This window comes from Corvus cornix, chromosome Z (genome assembly GCF_000738735.6).
Source record: "Corvus cornix cornix isolate S_Up_H32 chromosome Z, ASM73873v5, whole genome shotgun sequence".
Classification (NCBI taxonomy): Eukaryota; Metazoa; Chordata; class Aves; order Passeriformes; family Corvidae; genus Corvus; species Corvus cornix.
In genome coordinates, this window is record NC_046357.1 from 54,905,790 (window position 1) to 54,921,596 (window position 15,807).

General features: G+C 39.5%; 1 protein-coding gene across 17 annotated transcripts in view; it reads right to left on the bottom strand.

The window, feature by feature from the left end:
• Positions 1–15,807, bottom strand: part of ADGRV1 (adhesion G protein-coupled receptor V1) — a 332,117-nt gene that overhangs the window by 51,534 nt on the left and 264,776 nt on the right. For all 17 annotated transcript variants that reach the window (XR_005603898.1, XR_002273300.2, XR_002273301.2 and 14 more), the window contains 2 exons: positions 3,944–4,135; positions 1,951–2,128 (listed from right to left, as the gene is read on the bottom strand). Coding sequence is in view for 14 of the 17 variants with exons in the window: in XM_020584155.2 (XP_020439744.2) it covers positions 1,951–2,128; positions 3,944–4,135 (370 nt within the window). In the remaining 3 variants the exon portion in view is untranslated. The remainder of the gene's footprint in view (positions 1–1,950; positions 2,129–3,943; positions 4,136–15,807) is intronic.

Genomic DNA, 15,807 nt, shown 5'->3' on the forward strand with positions numbered 1-15,807 from the left:
CTCCCTGCCTCCCTCTCCTTGGCCATGTACTGAACTGAACTGGAGAACAGGTCACGATCAAAACAATAAAACAGATTTTTAGTTACAGAAAAGCTTGCCTTTTTTTTTTTTTTTCAAGTATATGTTGAGCTAGAGGTTGCGTCTGAGACAACAGCTGATAAACATTTACTTTGCTGGTGAAAGAAGCTCCAACCTTCCACATCACCTCTTTAGCTCATCTTGTTCAAATGTGGGGCTGAAACCAGATGGGACAACTGGTTTGGTTTAGAAATCATGGGGTTTTTTACTCTTGTAACTTTGCTGGGGACACAGTGTGGGCACAGGAATAAGCATTGGTGTAGAACTGTCAGGCACTACTTGAATCAGTAATGCAAACAAAATATTTTTCTCCAACAATGGCCTGAGGTCACTGCTTCAAATCACATTAATATAAAAGGCTCATAAAAACAAATTATAATAAAATATTAATAAAGAAGACAATAATAGAATTCAGGCAAGAAAATCAAAAAGTTTATTTTAGACCTACTAAAAGAACTGAAAACAAATTAACTAGGGATGGAGCTTGAAGACTTAGGTAGAAGTAATTAAGTGCTGAATAGGTGTTGAATTGTATTATATTTCAGCTATATTTCAATCTAGGCTGTGGCCTAGATTGTTCTTCATGACTTAAGACTCAGTCTCCTACAGTTTACTGGTGCCAACTGATTTACTTAAGCAGTAAACTTTGTGTAATAGTGGGCATGTTAGATGTAGATGGTTTCATGTCTTATTAACTACCTATGAATTATCTAATTTCCTTCACAGTGTTCAAGAAGTTAGAAAGTAAAAGCTACCTTCTTGCATACCTAAAAAAAGGTTTGCAACTGTAACTTCTGCCCCTAGCTTTGAAAGTCTTTCAAAAAAAACCTCAAAAACTGCTAACAAAGCAGAACTAGTCTGCAAAACGTCTAGAAAAATTATTAAATACAAAACAGATTCTCACAGAACACAGAATGGTTAGGGTTGGAAGGGACCTTAAAGAACATCTATTTCCAACCCCCTGCCATGGGCAGGAACACCTTCCATGAGATCAGGTTGCTTGGAGCCCCATTACACCAGGCCTTGAACACTTCCACATGGGGCAGCCACAGCTTCTCTGGGTAACCTGTGCCATAGACTCCCCACCTCATAGGGAAGAATTTCTTCCTAATACCTAATCTAAACCTGCCCTCTTTTAGTTCAAAGCCATTCCCCTTTGTCCTGTCACACTATGCCCTTGTCAAAAGTCCCTCTCCCGCTCTCTTGTAGCCCCTTTAGGCATTGGAAGGGACTCAAAGCTCTCCCAGAGCCTCCCCTTCTCCAGGCTGACAACTGCAACTCTCTCAGCAGAGGCGCCCTGGCCCTCTGAGCACCTACATGGCCTCCTCTGGCATCAGTCCATGTCCTTCACATGTTGAGGGCCCCATAATTAGAGGTGTTTTCTGCAATGTAAATTGGCTTCGGATATATAGCATTATGAACTTACTGAATAAAAATACCTCTTTATTATCAGCATTCCCAGTCTTCCATCCAGTTTGACCTTCTTTGGTATCACTGAAGGGAACAAACTTCTGAAATTATGTGTGCCAGATCACTCAACTTGCCGCTCTCACGAATACCTTGCTGTTGTCTCTTGCAGGGCTCAAGATACTTAGTGGTAACCCTAAAGATCATTTAGGTGACCTCCTGCTACCAAGCAAGTCCATTTGTACTTTACCTGGTATCTGCATATCTTATCAGGTAGGACTCCTTTGCCTCTTTGGTTGTCTTATCAGACATTCCCATGTTGACTGATCTTTAAGATTTTCATTGGAAATCAGATTATATTAAGAGACCTCATTAACTGTATCTCGTGGAATCATCGCACCATTAGGGTGAATAACACCACAGCAATACAGCAAACTTTGAGGGGAAAGGGAAATAGTCACTCACCAGTCTTTAAAGCAAATATTAGGTCATCGAACTCTTGTGACTCCTCATCAGTAACCAATGAGCTGGTACTGAATCCTCCAGAAGGGTGGAAGACATTACCATTTTGTGGACTCTGCTTAAAGGCAGCACTAGTTTGACTACCAGGCTGCAAGGATGCCCTCTCCCAGTCCGCAGGCACCTGCAGGGTTTAAAAAGATGCAGAAATGCAGTAATCATCAAAACTATTATATAGAAACTGGGAACGATGACCAGAGCTGAACTGAAGACCAAGAGATCTTGGAACCAGCTATTCTGTCACTTCTATAATGAACCAGTGAGCCTTTTTACCTTATTAATAAATTTTTTATATATATATATACATACTTACATATATACACACACATACAAACATACATACATATCTATAGCTACCTATCTATCTATTTACATGTATCTATCTCCCTTTCCCTTTTTCTTGCCTTCCCTTCTCAGTTGGGTTTCCATGGCCAAGTTTTGGTAGTGGGGGGTTGCAGGGGAGTCTACTTCTCACAGAGTGGCTTCTGTGAGAAGCTGTTGCCTGGTAGAGCAATCCCTGGCAGCCCCAAAGATGGATCCACTACCAAATCTGGGCCAATTAGAAATGGCGGTAATGACTCTTTGATAACATATTTAAGAAATAAAAAACAACAGTTACTCCGCAGATGCAACTGTGGCCAGAGAAGAGCAGGGTGAGAATTTGTGAGAGGAACAACTCTGCAGACACCAAGGTCAGTGGAGAAGGAGGGGGAGGAGGTGCTCCAGGTGCCAGAGCTGAGGTTTCTCTGCAGCCCATGGTGCAGACCATGGTGAAACAGCTGTGCTCCTGCAGCCCATGGAGGTCCATGGGAATGCAGAGATCCACCCACAGCCCATGGAGGAGCTCCCTGCAAGAGAAGGGGGATGCCTGAGAGGAGGCTGTGACCCCATGAGAGGTGTGTAGAGAGAAGAGACCACACAGGATTAGCCTGTCCATGCAGGACTGCACCCCTTGGAAGAGAGACCCATTCTGCAGCAGTCTGGGGAGGACTGCTGCCTGTGGGATGGACTCCCACTGGGGAAGTTTATGGAGAACCATCTTCTGGAGGAGGGAGCCCATGTTCAAGTAGGGTAAGGACTCCTCTCCCTGAAGAGATGGAGAAGCTATGGGTGGTGAACTGACCATAACCCCCATTCTTTGTCTCCCTGTGCTGCTGGCGGAGGAGTTAAACCTCGGAAAAAGGGGGCCGGTAAGGGGGGGAGGGGATTTTAAGGTCTTATTTTATTTCTCATTATCCTGCTCTGAGTTTGTTAGAAATAAATTAAATTAATATCTCTAATTTGAGCCTGTTTTGCCCATGACCATGTTTAGTGAATGATGTGTCCCAGTCCTTAACTCATGAATCTTTTGTTATATTTTCTCTCCCCTGTCCAGTTGCAGAGGAGAGTGAGAGAGACACTTTAGTGGGTGCCTAGCATCCAGTCAGGGTAAACACACTACACCTTCCCTTCCCTTTTCCCTTTTCCCTTCTCCTTTTTCCATTTCTTTCCCTTTTCCATTCCCTTCCTCTCCCTTCTCCATTCTGTTCTATTCCATTCCAATTTTATTCTAACTTTTGAACATCATAGCTTTGAGAAATTAATTACTTGAAACTCATCTAAGACCATAGTAAGCTGAAAGAATTAACCTGATATTTTATTTCTCATTACCTACTTTTGACACTTTAACCAACCTCTATAATAAACTGAAGACTCAAGTATGAAAGGGGAAATTCTCTAGGTGTTATCAGGGCACAGTAAGTTCCAAGAATACCATGGGGTGTATAAAGACAATGATCTTTGTCATTGAAAAAAAATGAAAAAAAAGCTCCCCCTCCCCACAGCCAACCTATAGTATTTAGCATTTCATTCCTGTGTATTTCACTTCAGAACTAACAGTGAAATCTCCAGGTACATTTCAATATACACATGACTACAGAGCACTACAGAGCACTCTTACCTCTTCCATAGCACTGATGAGGTTCTGTGTGGACTTGCTGATCTCTCCTCCCACAGCTGGCAGACCGCTGCCATGTGTGAAAAACGCTGATCCTGGAGTTGTATGCCCATTCATGTCTACAGCGTAACTTGCTTTCACAGGACAGCAAAGTTGGTTGTGCAGGATAAAATATACCACAAAGACATAAAGACCCTTAAACAGAGATTGAAAGAGAGCATCAGCCTGTGAAGCGCAGGGAGCTTGGATCAGAGCTTTCTGTGGAAAAAAATGGATGACATCACTGTCCCTCAGAGATCTAAGAGTAATAAGTAAGTTCATATCCTGAGTTCTCCAGCTAAAAAACACACCAACACACACACAAAAGTATTTGTAAATTATTATTTGGTTGAACCTGCAGAGTTGCAAAGGAAAGCCATGACCCCAAAACCAACAAAACTGACTTGACTTTCACAGTTGTCATAACAGTGAAAATGAGGTTAAAGACCTCCTTTATAATAATATTTTGCTGCTGTTCCTTAGCCACAATTCTTTGTTCGCTTACTGACCTGCTGGCCTTTTGCAATCCTACCTCATGCAAACTGCACTGCTGCTGTCACAGATACCGTAACTATAAATTAGATACTCTGTGATATCCACTAATTCAGCACTGGGTTTCATTTCTGATTACAACAAAGGCTCTGCTGTATGCTTCTGCAGTTCTTCTTTAAAACTTGCTCATTTTGACCTTTAGACTTGGCCAAGAAAAGTATTACCACCATGTTTTTGTTTGTAAAGAAATCCAGTAATTGAACTTCTCCATATGAAATCTGACTTACATTAATTTTTGAGTTGCACTGAGGGAAAATAATCAACTCCAACTGATAAATCAACCTGTTCAAAAATAACTAAATAGTACAGAAAGAAGACTTCTGAATTCTTGGCAAATGCTGCAATACAGCTACACTTACAATTTTTTTTTTGTAATTCACATTGTTCTTTAGACCCCTGAAGCCAACTGTACTAAACAGAACAATTCATTTCAAAGGTATCCACTGGCATGGAAGTACTAACTGGGATTACAAATAGTAAGGAATTTCATCTAATTATATTTGTGAATTCCTAATGAAAGGAATTTTGAAAATACTTGAGAAAGGAGGAGACTACAAATACCCAACAGCTCTTTATGATACACAGATTGATAATTTCTATTGCCAAAATGATATGACAAAACCATCTGGTCCCAAGTGATACACAACAGAAGCTAAGGGGTTTCAACAGCATTTCAATCTCAGCTGGTTGAACACTGGAAATACCCTCACACAGCTGCTATAAAACCATACAGCTCTGCATGTAAGTTTTTTTAACAGTAGACTACCAAGCAAAAGTGTTGAAAACAACTATTCTGAGAAAACATTTTCCTGCTTTTCCAGGTTATTGTTTATTTGTCATGCCAACTCAGAACAGTTCCTGAGAGGAAATTTCTTTTTGATACGTGTAAAATAGATGCAAACACATGTCTGAGACATGAAGAAGGAACCAAAATATCCTTTCATTCTATAAACAAATTCAAGGACTCAGATATAGGTCAAACAAATAGCAAATTGATTTATTTTAATTTGAATTGTTTAATGGATGTGAAAAGGATAAAAACCCCAAGAAGAACAGATTATAGTGACAATACAAAATTCAGCATAGCCTCTGGCAGTTCAGTCTCTGAGGGCCTAGCCACAAAAGTTGCACACACATTTCAAGTGGTTTTGTACTTTTCAAGAAAACCCATCAGCTGAAAATGCTGCACAGCCCTGTCTTTTGAAATTGCAGGGGCATAACGCATTGGCATACAAGGTCCATGAGAAGTCACTCTCCTGTGCAGCCTCAAGTGTGGACACTCACTTTTCTAAAACAAACTAACATGGAATAAAGTGTCACAATTATCTCCTTAACTTGGCCTTATGTTCTGCTGTAACTCTCTACAGATGGATGATGAGACAACTCCTCTGGTGCTCTCATAATAATCACATGGACTCAGGGAGGTTATTTTAATACCTAAGGACAGGAGAAGTCAAAGGCTGAGACAGATAGCAGAACCAAAAATTGTGGTTTATTTCTTCTGTCTTGTAAATTGTTACAGCAATGCCTTACAAACAGAAGCTTATACCTAATGAAACCAAACACTCGTGAGTAGGCAGTACATGTGCACAGGAATTCTTGCTGGACAGAGAATTCCTTGCTTGGCTGGAAAAAGGATGGAACTTTATTTCATCTATAACCCTCTCCAAATCTAGAATCTCAAGAAGATAATGCTCTGTAGATGTGAGTTTCTTGTACTGTCACTGCTGTTTTGTTTGAAGCATCAAAAGGGTTTTGTGGTCTTACTCTGACAATCCTGTGTCCCTATTAGAAATCACCAGGAAGGTGGTCAGGAAGCCAAAACAAGTCAAATAGTGCTGCCCAAATAGCACTGAGTTCCAAAGACCGTACACATGAAGATGTCATGCAGTAAATCATACTGACTTTTGTTTCTTTTCATGCCAGGAGCTACCACAGTCTTTCCTCTGAAAGACCACGGGCAGCATGCAGATATTCAGGTTGTGTCAGTACAACCACAGCTTTCACATTCTCAGTGGGTTTTTTCAAAAGCACCAGTCTCAGAACTGAACCAACCTTCTTCATGCTTTTGACTCTCTCATCTTCCTTTTCACTTCAACCTTTAACACTGTAAAAATAGTCATAAACTGCTGTGAAAATAAGGCTATTGGCATTGTAATATATGTTCCTCTATGTTTATAATATAAAGAACTATAGCTGAGTTGGAACTACTATACTTTTTCAGAGACACACAGATCTTGTCCTTGATGGTTGGACTAGGCAGGAAATGCAGAGAATAGTCAATTTCTGCTGATGGGCCTGCTGGAAACCTACTCCCCCCAAAAGGATTGAAAAGAATTTGGTCAGGGTGTGGATATTAGTAACACAGGCAATGACATCTCTGTTAAAATTGTCGGAAACATCATATTTTTATTCTTAGAAGCTTGCATCAAAAAAACCTAACCTAAACTCAAAAACTCAAACCCCAAAATCTCAGTCTAGTGCCAGTAACTTCTGCTGTTGCATATAAAATTGAGAGCCATGCTCCTCAACTCATAAGCATGTGCTGGGGTGCCATGAGAATGCCATGAGTGCAATGATTGACTGATAATCTGACAGCTTGACCTGGGTTCCATGGAAGCAGACTGAACAACTAAGCTAAAGAACTAGGACTCTGGAGGATTTAATGGTAATACTACATAAATTCCGTGCATTGGGCCCACAAGACTACTTACAAAACATTTAACCCTATTTCATTTATGGTTACATTATGATAGTAGTGTTAGTACAATGCGACAGTAAAAGATGAGAGAAAAAAGTGGTGGTAATGTATTTCTCATCAAAGAAGGTGAGAACTACTTCAAGCAGACAATTAGGTTGTCCCAAAGGAGGGAGCACAAACACACAACTTACAGTTCTTCTCAGATGTGGTGCCTGTTTCAAAAAAGCCTGCAAGAGATTATCTGCAAAGGTTTTTACTGATATTTGCTGATGGAAGACAATTAAGCTCTTACTATTTCATCTCAGCGAGCTGGTCTGGCTGGTCAGCTCTTTGGTACTGTTATGTACAGGGAAAACAATATCCATATAAACACAGGTAGAAGTGTCTGAAAGAAAGCTCACATGGAAAAGTTTGGTGGGGTATTTTTGTTCAGTGAGGTGGAAGCAGCCTCAGAGCTGCTCTAGGTTATGCCAGGTAGTTCACTTTACAAGAGGCAGTTATGGAAAAGGCAGTGGGACATGACAGAATGAGTGGTCCTAAGTAGAAATGGGGAAGGTTCCAACTGGATATGAGGAAAACATGTTTAATGTGGGGGTAATTAAGCACTGGAACAACCTGCCCAAAGACACTGTGGAAATTTCTCTATAGAAGAGGAAGACAGGTTTTTTTCTGATAAATACATACAAAATGTAATTGGTGAGAGGGTTTGTTCATGATGTGTGTGCGGGGGATTCTCCTATGCAAAAGATTTATTTATTTATTTATTTATTTATTTATTTATTTATTCTGAGGGGCAGATGCAGGAAGCTAGTAAATTAAGGACAGACTTCCACAGCTGTCAGTAAAAGGACAGAATACATTAACGTGTTTTACACCTCAGGAGACCCCACACAGAACTGGAGGATTGATCCACAGAAAATCTTCACTGCACACTGAACACTCAGAGTCTCTCTGTCTCTTTGTCCTCTATGTCTTCCAACTTACTGTGCTGACACTTCAATATGCCTAAATTTGAAAACTGAGCTAATTCTGTTACTGTAATGAGAAAGGATAAAACAGACTGTAGGCAATCAACAAATCTTTTCTTCATCTCCTTTTTACATATAGAGAGAAAAACAAGATGCCTACTGCATCACATGATTTTATTATTGTCCTGATAAACAAAAACACACCAAGGCATTAGACTTTTTTTTTTTAAGCTAATATGCATCATATTTCTCCCACATGTATTTTTAACCATGTCTGAGATACCCTACCCTGAAATTGTAGAACCTACTTTTCAGATACCATTATCTGTTTTAGAGGAATGCTATTTCTATATAAAAAACCAAAATATCCTAAGAGGAATTTTGTGACAGAAAAGTAATTTCATCACTCCATTTTAGCAGTTCCTCAACCTCCTTCTGGGTATGTATCACCACTAACAAAAACTGCAGGCACTCTACAGAGACACTCTTCGAGTTCCAAATTTAATTTGGAAAATTTTGTTTGTTAACTGTCATCACATGACTATATCACTAAATATTGTTTTTCCAAAGGAGAATATTTAAAGCAAAATCAAGGCTTCTGAAGAAAGCTGACCTCTTGGTCAGACCACAAAAAGACTTCAGTTACCAGAAATAGTTCGTTCTGATCCTTAGAACTAAAAAACCACTATTATTTTTACAGTTACACCTTTATTCATGCTGGTTGGTAAAAACACCCCAATAAAGCACACAAATGCATCTTTGACAATAGAAGGGTTGTCCATACTTGGATCAGCTTTTGACACTCTGTCATTACGGTAATTTCTGTATGATGGTTACACTTTGATTAGTCTTACTTCAGATTTTTAGTTTTATCAGGGTGAGATTTAATCTCATTCTCTGTCTGGACTGTGCTAATTTACTCTTGGCAACAAGTTCTAGGAAGTCCTTTCCTTGTTAATTTACTGGTCACACTGTTCTTCCTGGGTGGCTGTCAATGATCAGGGGTACTGCCGCCACTTCTGGTGGTGTGCTACTCAATGCCTTGGCTGATTTCTTGTGAACTTCCTTAGGGTCTTCTTTAATTTACAGGAAGTTCTTATGTTGTTTTCCATCACTGGCTGGTCAAAGACTGCTGTGGATTAACCCTGATTTATATAGCAAGTGCCTACTTCTTTTGGGAAAATTACCAGTCTCATTAATATAAATAAATTGCATGTTTCACTGAGTTGAAAAGCTAGTCTCTGCACAGCAAAAAATTATTCACAAAATTAAAGGAATCACATTCAAGAAATCATAATCAGTGCCACTGTACAATGCATGACATAAATTTTATACCATCTTTCCTAATAACTTTTGGATTAGTTATGGAACTGAATATTCACATATGCAGAAGTATTAATAATGTGAGCCAAGTGGCAAACACACAATTGTCTATTTCTTTCCGTAAGGAAAGCTTTCCTTCCTTTCCTGCTTCCCTTCCTTCCTTGTTTTCAGAGATAATTATGACAAATTGCAGGCATGGCGTTTTCATATGCAATCTTTAATGTATATTTTATTTTGCCATTATCTTCAACCTTCATATTTTATTTTGAGGGCAGCTTGAAGTTCTTTTATTATTGTTATCATGACAGAAATATCATCCTAGTCATATGATACATCTTAAGCCATCACTTAATGTCTTCCACTCATGGCTCTTCAGAAATAATAACCTTTGAAATATAAATCAGACCCTTTGTTTAAATGTGATTCTTTTTCTCAGCATTCAAAGTGACTGTTGTAAAACCCTGTCTGTAGCAGTGCAACCCCATCAGCTGATGATTACACTTACTAAGTCGACTTTGGACCTGCTGTGTATCAAGTGTTTGACTGTTTATTTGCCATTAAGCACCAGTTGTGATGAAACCATTGTAACGCTTATCAATCGTGCAATTTATCTTATCATGGTTTCTATTGGGAACGTTTACTTCTTATCTACGCTTTGCTTCCTGAGGCTTTTACACCCCATTTTTCTCTGTAGGACAAGATTTATGTCAGTTACAGATGAAGATCTAAAAATTCACATCAAAAGCAAAAAAAACAATAATAGATGTAACCAAGGATAACTAAATGTAATTCAGGACTGCAAAACTCATACCACTTTGGCAGGCAACACTTGTTGAACCAGCCAACTGCCACCACACACACACACACAAAGTACAGAAGTCACCTTAAAAAATGGACTGAAGAAAAATAATAATTCATATATCTATCATTAAACTGAAAATGCATTTACAGGTCTGTCCTGAGATATACTTATTTTGAGTGCTTTCATTTTTTGGTAAAGTTTTACTTCCACAGATAAACAGGTTACAGGTATATTCTGTAATAACAACAACAAAAAAAAACCCCACAAAACAAAAAAAAAAAACCCCAAACTGTGATTTCAGCATTTTGAACAAGTTTTCCTAATAATTTGAAATTTTAGTCTAAACTGCCAAGCTTCTCTTTATGCAGAGCCACCTATGCCAACATCATGCTGAATCTTGCAACTTCTACTCAAAACCAAAGCCATAAATTCCTTTCTGGCAAACTGCACTCAGCTCAGATTTAGTCTAAACTTGGCTAAGGCTTACCTGACAGGTTCACACACTGGCACATCTTTAAAAGGCAGATTTGCTTGGATACTCAGGATTCACTATAAATATTTTGCATAGCTTTCAGCATACTTGTAACTACTCCCACACAACTGCCACTTTTACCTCTTTCAGCACTGTAAGTGGTGGAAAAGGTTTGGGAGGTTTTTATTTTGGTTTTTTGTGGCTTTTTTGGTCTGTTGTTTTTTGTTTTAAGGGCACAGATTCAACATTAAAAGAGAGGTGTTAAGCTTGAAAATGCACTGAAAATATAGATGGTTACTTGCCAAATGTGCAGATTAAACTAGAATAAGATTCTGTCACTTCCTTCCAGTGCAGTCATCCCAGAAATATGAAGAAAGCCGTATTTTTGTATTTCAGCTTAGCTGAGAAAGAGAGAAATACTGAGTCAAACACCAAAGGTATGAACTTGGAAGAGGTGGAAGGCAAACATGGGAGAGCTAGCATGCAGAAGCAGCTTCCAATTCCCCCTGCAGCTCTGGCTGGTTACAGAGTTCTATGAGAGTCAGCATAACTCAGCAACCACAAATGGTGGCAGGAGGTTAAGAACAAACAAGAGCAGACAAAGCAGACTGGCACCCATTGTTCCTCATCTCTGCCCCAGTTCTTAAGACTGTGGTTTTTTTCCCCTCTGCCTTTCTGTCATTTCTCTTTCCTGCACAGGCAACAGAAACTGGAGACAGCATCCTTTGACGTCCTCTTTGCATTAAGTTCTTTTTGTGCTTTATCCTATGAAGAGGGCCACTCTGGTAGCTGAAAGCAGCCAGATCACATACCAGTGAAAAATAGACTATGTGTCCACTGATGAACCTTACACTAAAAAAGGAAAAACAGAAAGACCAAACACAATAAGGTTATCCTTATACATTTTTCAGCTCCTAGAAGTATCATATGTCGTGAGTTTTCACATATGCTTAATAAAATGTTTTTAACATTTTCTCTCATACTTGCTTTCCATGATAAACATTTATAACCAAGCCTACATTTTAGATCACACCTTACAATCTAAGCCTACTACTGCTTTTATTTCTTTCTCAGAGAAGAACAGGTGCATGAAAAAGTCTTTGTAACCTCAGCTCCTAGTTCAAGAGACTCCCTAACAGTCTCAGAACAGTTAATTCTCTAGTTATATCTGAAAGCAAGTTGAAAACTCGAAAGAGAAGCCAGCAATTGAAAAAAACCTACATTCAAAGATCATACAAACTAGCATCACTGTGCACAGCCTAAAAAAGAGCTATTCCTGCAGCACATTGTTATTTTTAGTTAAAGCAGTAATTTCTATTTATGTGTATTATTGACTAATACACAGACATAAAAGAAGCAGAGAATTGAAAATAGGCAGTTACTGACCAGAAGAGTAAAAAGACAGAAGCTAACTTTGTGTTTATTGCTGAACTGTTACATGGCATTACAGAAAATCTCAGAGTTAAGCTAGAAGTTATTGTTATAACAACATTTTTCCCCTTTAAGGAATCCTTTCAGTGTCATAATCTCTCTTATGCCTACTGTTGTCTCTTTGAGTCTTGTTACTCTGACTGACAAATTGGATAAACTGTTTAATTCGGAGCATTTTACTGCAGTGCCATAAAAAGTTCTAACAAGAATTCTGCAACTTCAGAAGCCAAAAATGCAAGAAACCTTCTAAAAACAGTCTTAGATGAAACCAAAGGGTTGTAGATAACTGGCATAATTATTTTTCATATCTTCTGCTTGAGTGTTTTAGGGCAAGACTGATGGGAATAGGGTGTTTGTGTACTCCAGCACTCTCTGACTATTTGGAAAACCTTGTGGCGATGCCGCAGCCAATTAGAGAGCTACAGACATGCAAGGCTGTAAGGAACCAAACAAGGTCTCACCATCTTCAACCATCCCTTAGTTAAAACTGATCCCAGCAAATAGCTTACAATGCTTTTGTTGTGCTTTCTAAATCTAGAATAACAGATGTGTAAGTACAAAAAGTGTAAAAAAGCAATTTTGTCATACAACTGACTTTCTCAGAACTAGAGGGCTTGTACAGCAGGCTTTGCTAAGTGATATTCATGGGAACTGTCAGAAGTTTATAGTCCCTACTTCCCTTGATTGTAATGAAAAATCCTATAGATACTTACTGCCTTTCAACAGATTCAGGGATGCAGAAGACAAGTCTTACAAAGCAGGAAGATAAAACTGTTTTGGTTAGGGATGCTCTTCAAGAAAAGGGAAATGTGGGCAAAAATGAGGACAAAGACTAGATGTCCTTCCTTATCTGGCAAGAAGGTGAACAGGAGTAGGTGGAGGTATAATTTGGCCCTGTCATTGAAATCACTCACTTCCTGGCTTGAGATAATAAACCCCCAGTCTGTGCAAGGAGAGAATAAAATGTACCTCAAGAGAGTACTTGAGATCTCTTTTCACAGGGTGTGCTACTCAGAGTAAAATAAAAACCAGACTTATACTACATATGGATTTGATCACAGAATCATACAATGTTAAGGGTTTGGAATACATCTTAAAGATCATCTAGTCCCGACCCCAGCTGCTATGGACAGGGATACCTCTCATTAGATCAGATTGCTCAAGGACTTATCCAACCTGGCCTTGAATAGCACCAGGGTTGGGGCATCTGCAACCGCCCTGGGCAACCTGTTCCAGTACTTCACCATCCTCACAGTGAAAAAATTCTTCCTAATGTGTAACCTAAATTTCCTCTCTTTCAGTTTGTACCCATTATTCCTTGTCCTATCACTACAGTTCCTGATAAAGAGTCCTTCTCCAGCTTTCCAGTAGGGTGCTGTACTAGTTTGAAAACAAACAAGTGGGAGATGGCAAGACAGAATTATAATTTAATAGGAAAATTAAAATAAATGCAATAGTACAAGAACACTGACAGAGTCAGGATACAACCTGACACCCTGTTAGTCAGGGTGGTGGTAGCAGCCCAGTTGAAGTGGTCCTGTTGAAGAAGTGATCCTGTAGAAAAGGGTCTGGTCTTCACCTGAAGGTCCAGTGATAGCCCTTGTCCTCTGGGGTCCCAGAGGTAAAGGCTGCTTGTGCTGTTCCAAACCCCAGATTATATCCAGGTGGGAATGCTTGGCTCCTGCCTCTGGGCAGAGCATCTCACAATGGGTTGATGTAATTCTGTGAGTCATGTGGTGGGTCCTTGATTGCCCATTAAACAGAGATAGACCCGGAGGGAGTTATCAGAGATGAGTAATGGTAGGAGATAACAAACATTGCCCCACCTGCTTTAACAGCTTGTGAAGATGATAATAGAATACGTGCCTTTGGTTACATCTTACATTGTAACCTAGGACAGCTCCCTTCAACTGGCAGGTTGCTAGGAGGTCTCCGTACAACCTTTCCTTCTCCAGGCTGAACAGCCCCAGCCTTCTCAACCTGTCATCACAGGGGAGATGCTCCCGTCCTCTTATCAACTTCTTGGCCGTCCTCTGGACTTGCTCCAACAGTTCCATGTCCTCCTTCTGTTGGGACACCAGAACTGTACACAGCACTCCAGATGGGGCCCCACAAGAGCAGAGCAGAGGGGCAAAAGCACCTCCTTTGCCCTGCTGGCCACGCTCCTTTGAGTGCAGCCCAGAACACGTTTGGCTCGCTGGGCTGCAAGCGCTCGCTGGGCTGCAAGCGCACGCTGCCGGCTCATGTTGAGTTTTTCATCAACCATCACCACCAAGTCTTTCTCCTCAGGGCTACTCTCAGTCACTTCTCTGCCCAACCTGCAGGTGTGTTTGGGATTGCCATGACCCAAGTGTACCTTGCACTTTGCTTTGTTGAACTCCATGAGGTTTGCACAGGCCCACGTCTCAAGCGTGTCAAGGTCCCTGTGGATGGCATTGCTTCCCTGCAGCGTGTCAACTGCAACACACAGCTTGGTGTCACACCAGCAAACTTGCTGAGGGTGCACTCAATTCCACCATTGTTATTCTTCTTCTAGAAACTCCTGTCTTGAGGCTTTTTTAGAAAGCTTTCTAGAATTTGCATTTGTGTGTTACTTTTTTTTAACAGAAAAGATCATTGCCACAAAAAATTTCTATCAGGACTTTCTAAATAGATTCAGACAGAAATACCAACTATGTTGCAAACAAAAAAATAAAAAAAGTAAGGAAAATTTACGGAAAACGGAGAGCAAATTAAATTAATATTGAAGCCATTCCAATGGCTGTCTCTAAACAGGGATCCCTCTGCATTTTTGAGACATAAACAATACTTGGGAGAGTAATGGCCTATACAACATAACTAAATATATACAGTATAATTAAATATTATTTTATATTTTCTATATTATTTAGTTATTAGTTTTTACTTATTTATTCTACTAATAAAACCATAAATTGCATGCCAATATGTACCAATGTAATATCAAAGGATATATATACATACATACATACATATATATGTATTTCAAAACTAAGCAGTTGGAACATCTGATTTCCATGTGTTGGTATATTTATTGAATTTTGCCATAAAGTTGCTCTACCCATAATCAGCAAAACATAGTCTAAGTCATGAGACATGTATCAAAATTGTTGGTTCTCCTTGCCCTTGGAAAACAAGAAGATGCTTTCCTTCATTGAAATTCTCTGCAATGGATTAATGTCAGAAATTGTGTAAGACATGTTTGCAGCACTTAACAGAAGAATTTGGATATGACCTACTCTGTGACCAATTCCTGCTATCTGTGGAGCATTTCTTCAGAGGAAAATATTATAGGAACTGTTGAAGGATGGCCTTTCACACATTTTTAAGAACAATAAATTTCTCATCTGTTTTTTGTTTGTTTGTTTGGGGTTTGGTTTGGGTTTTTTTGGGTTTTTTTGGTTTTTTTTTATTTTAGCTTATATTTTCCTATTGCTTAGCAGAGAATATATGTCCTCCTGAGGTCTCTTGCTTTGTGTGAGGGCTGCAGATTACTGTCTATTCTTTTCCAGCACTTTTTTATGGCAATAACTGCTGGCTCTGCAGGATCATGTTTTCTCA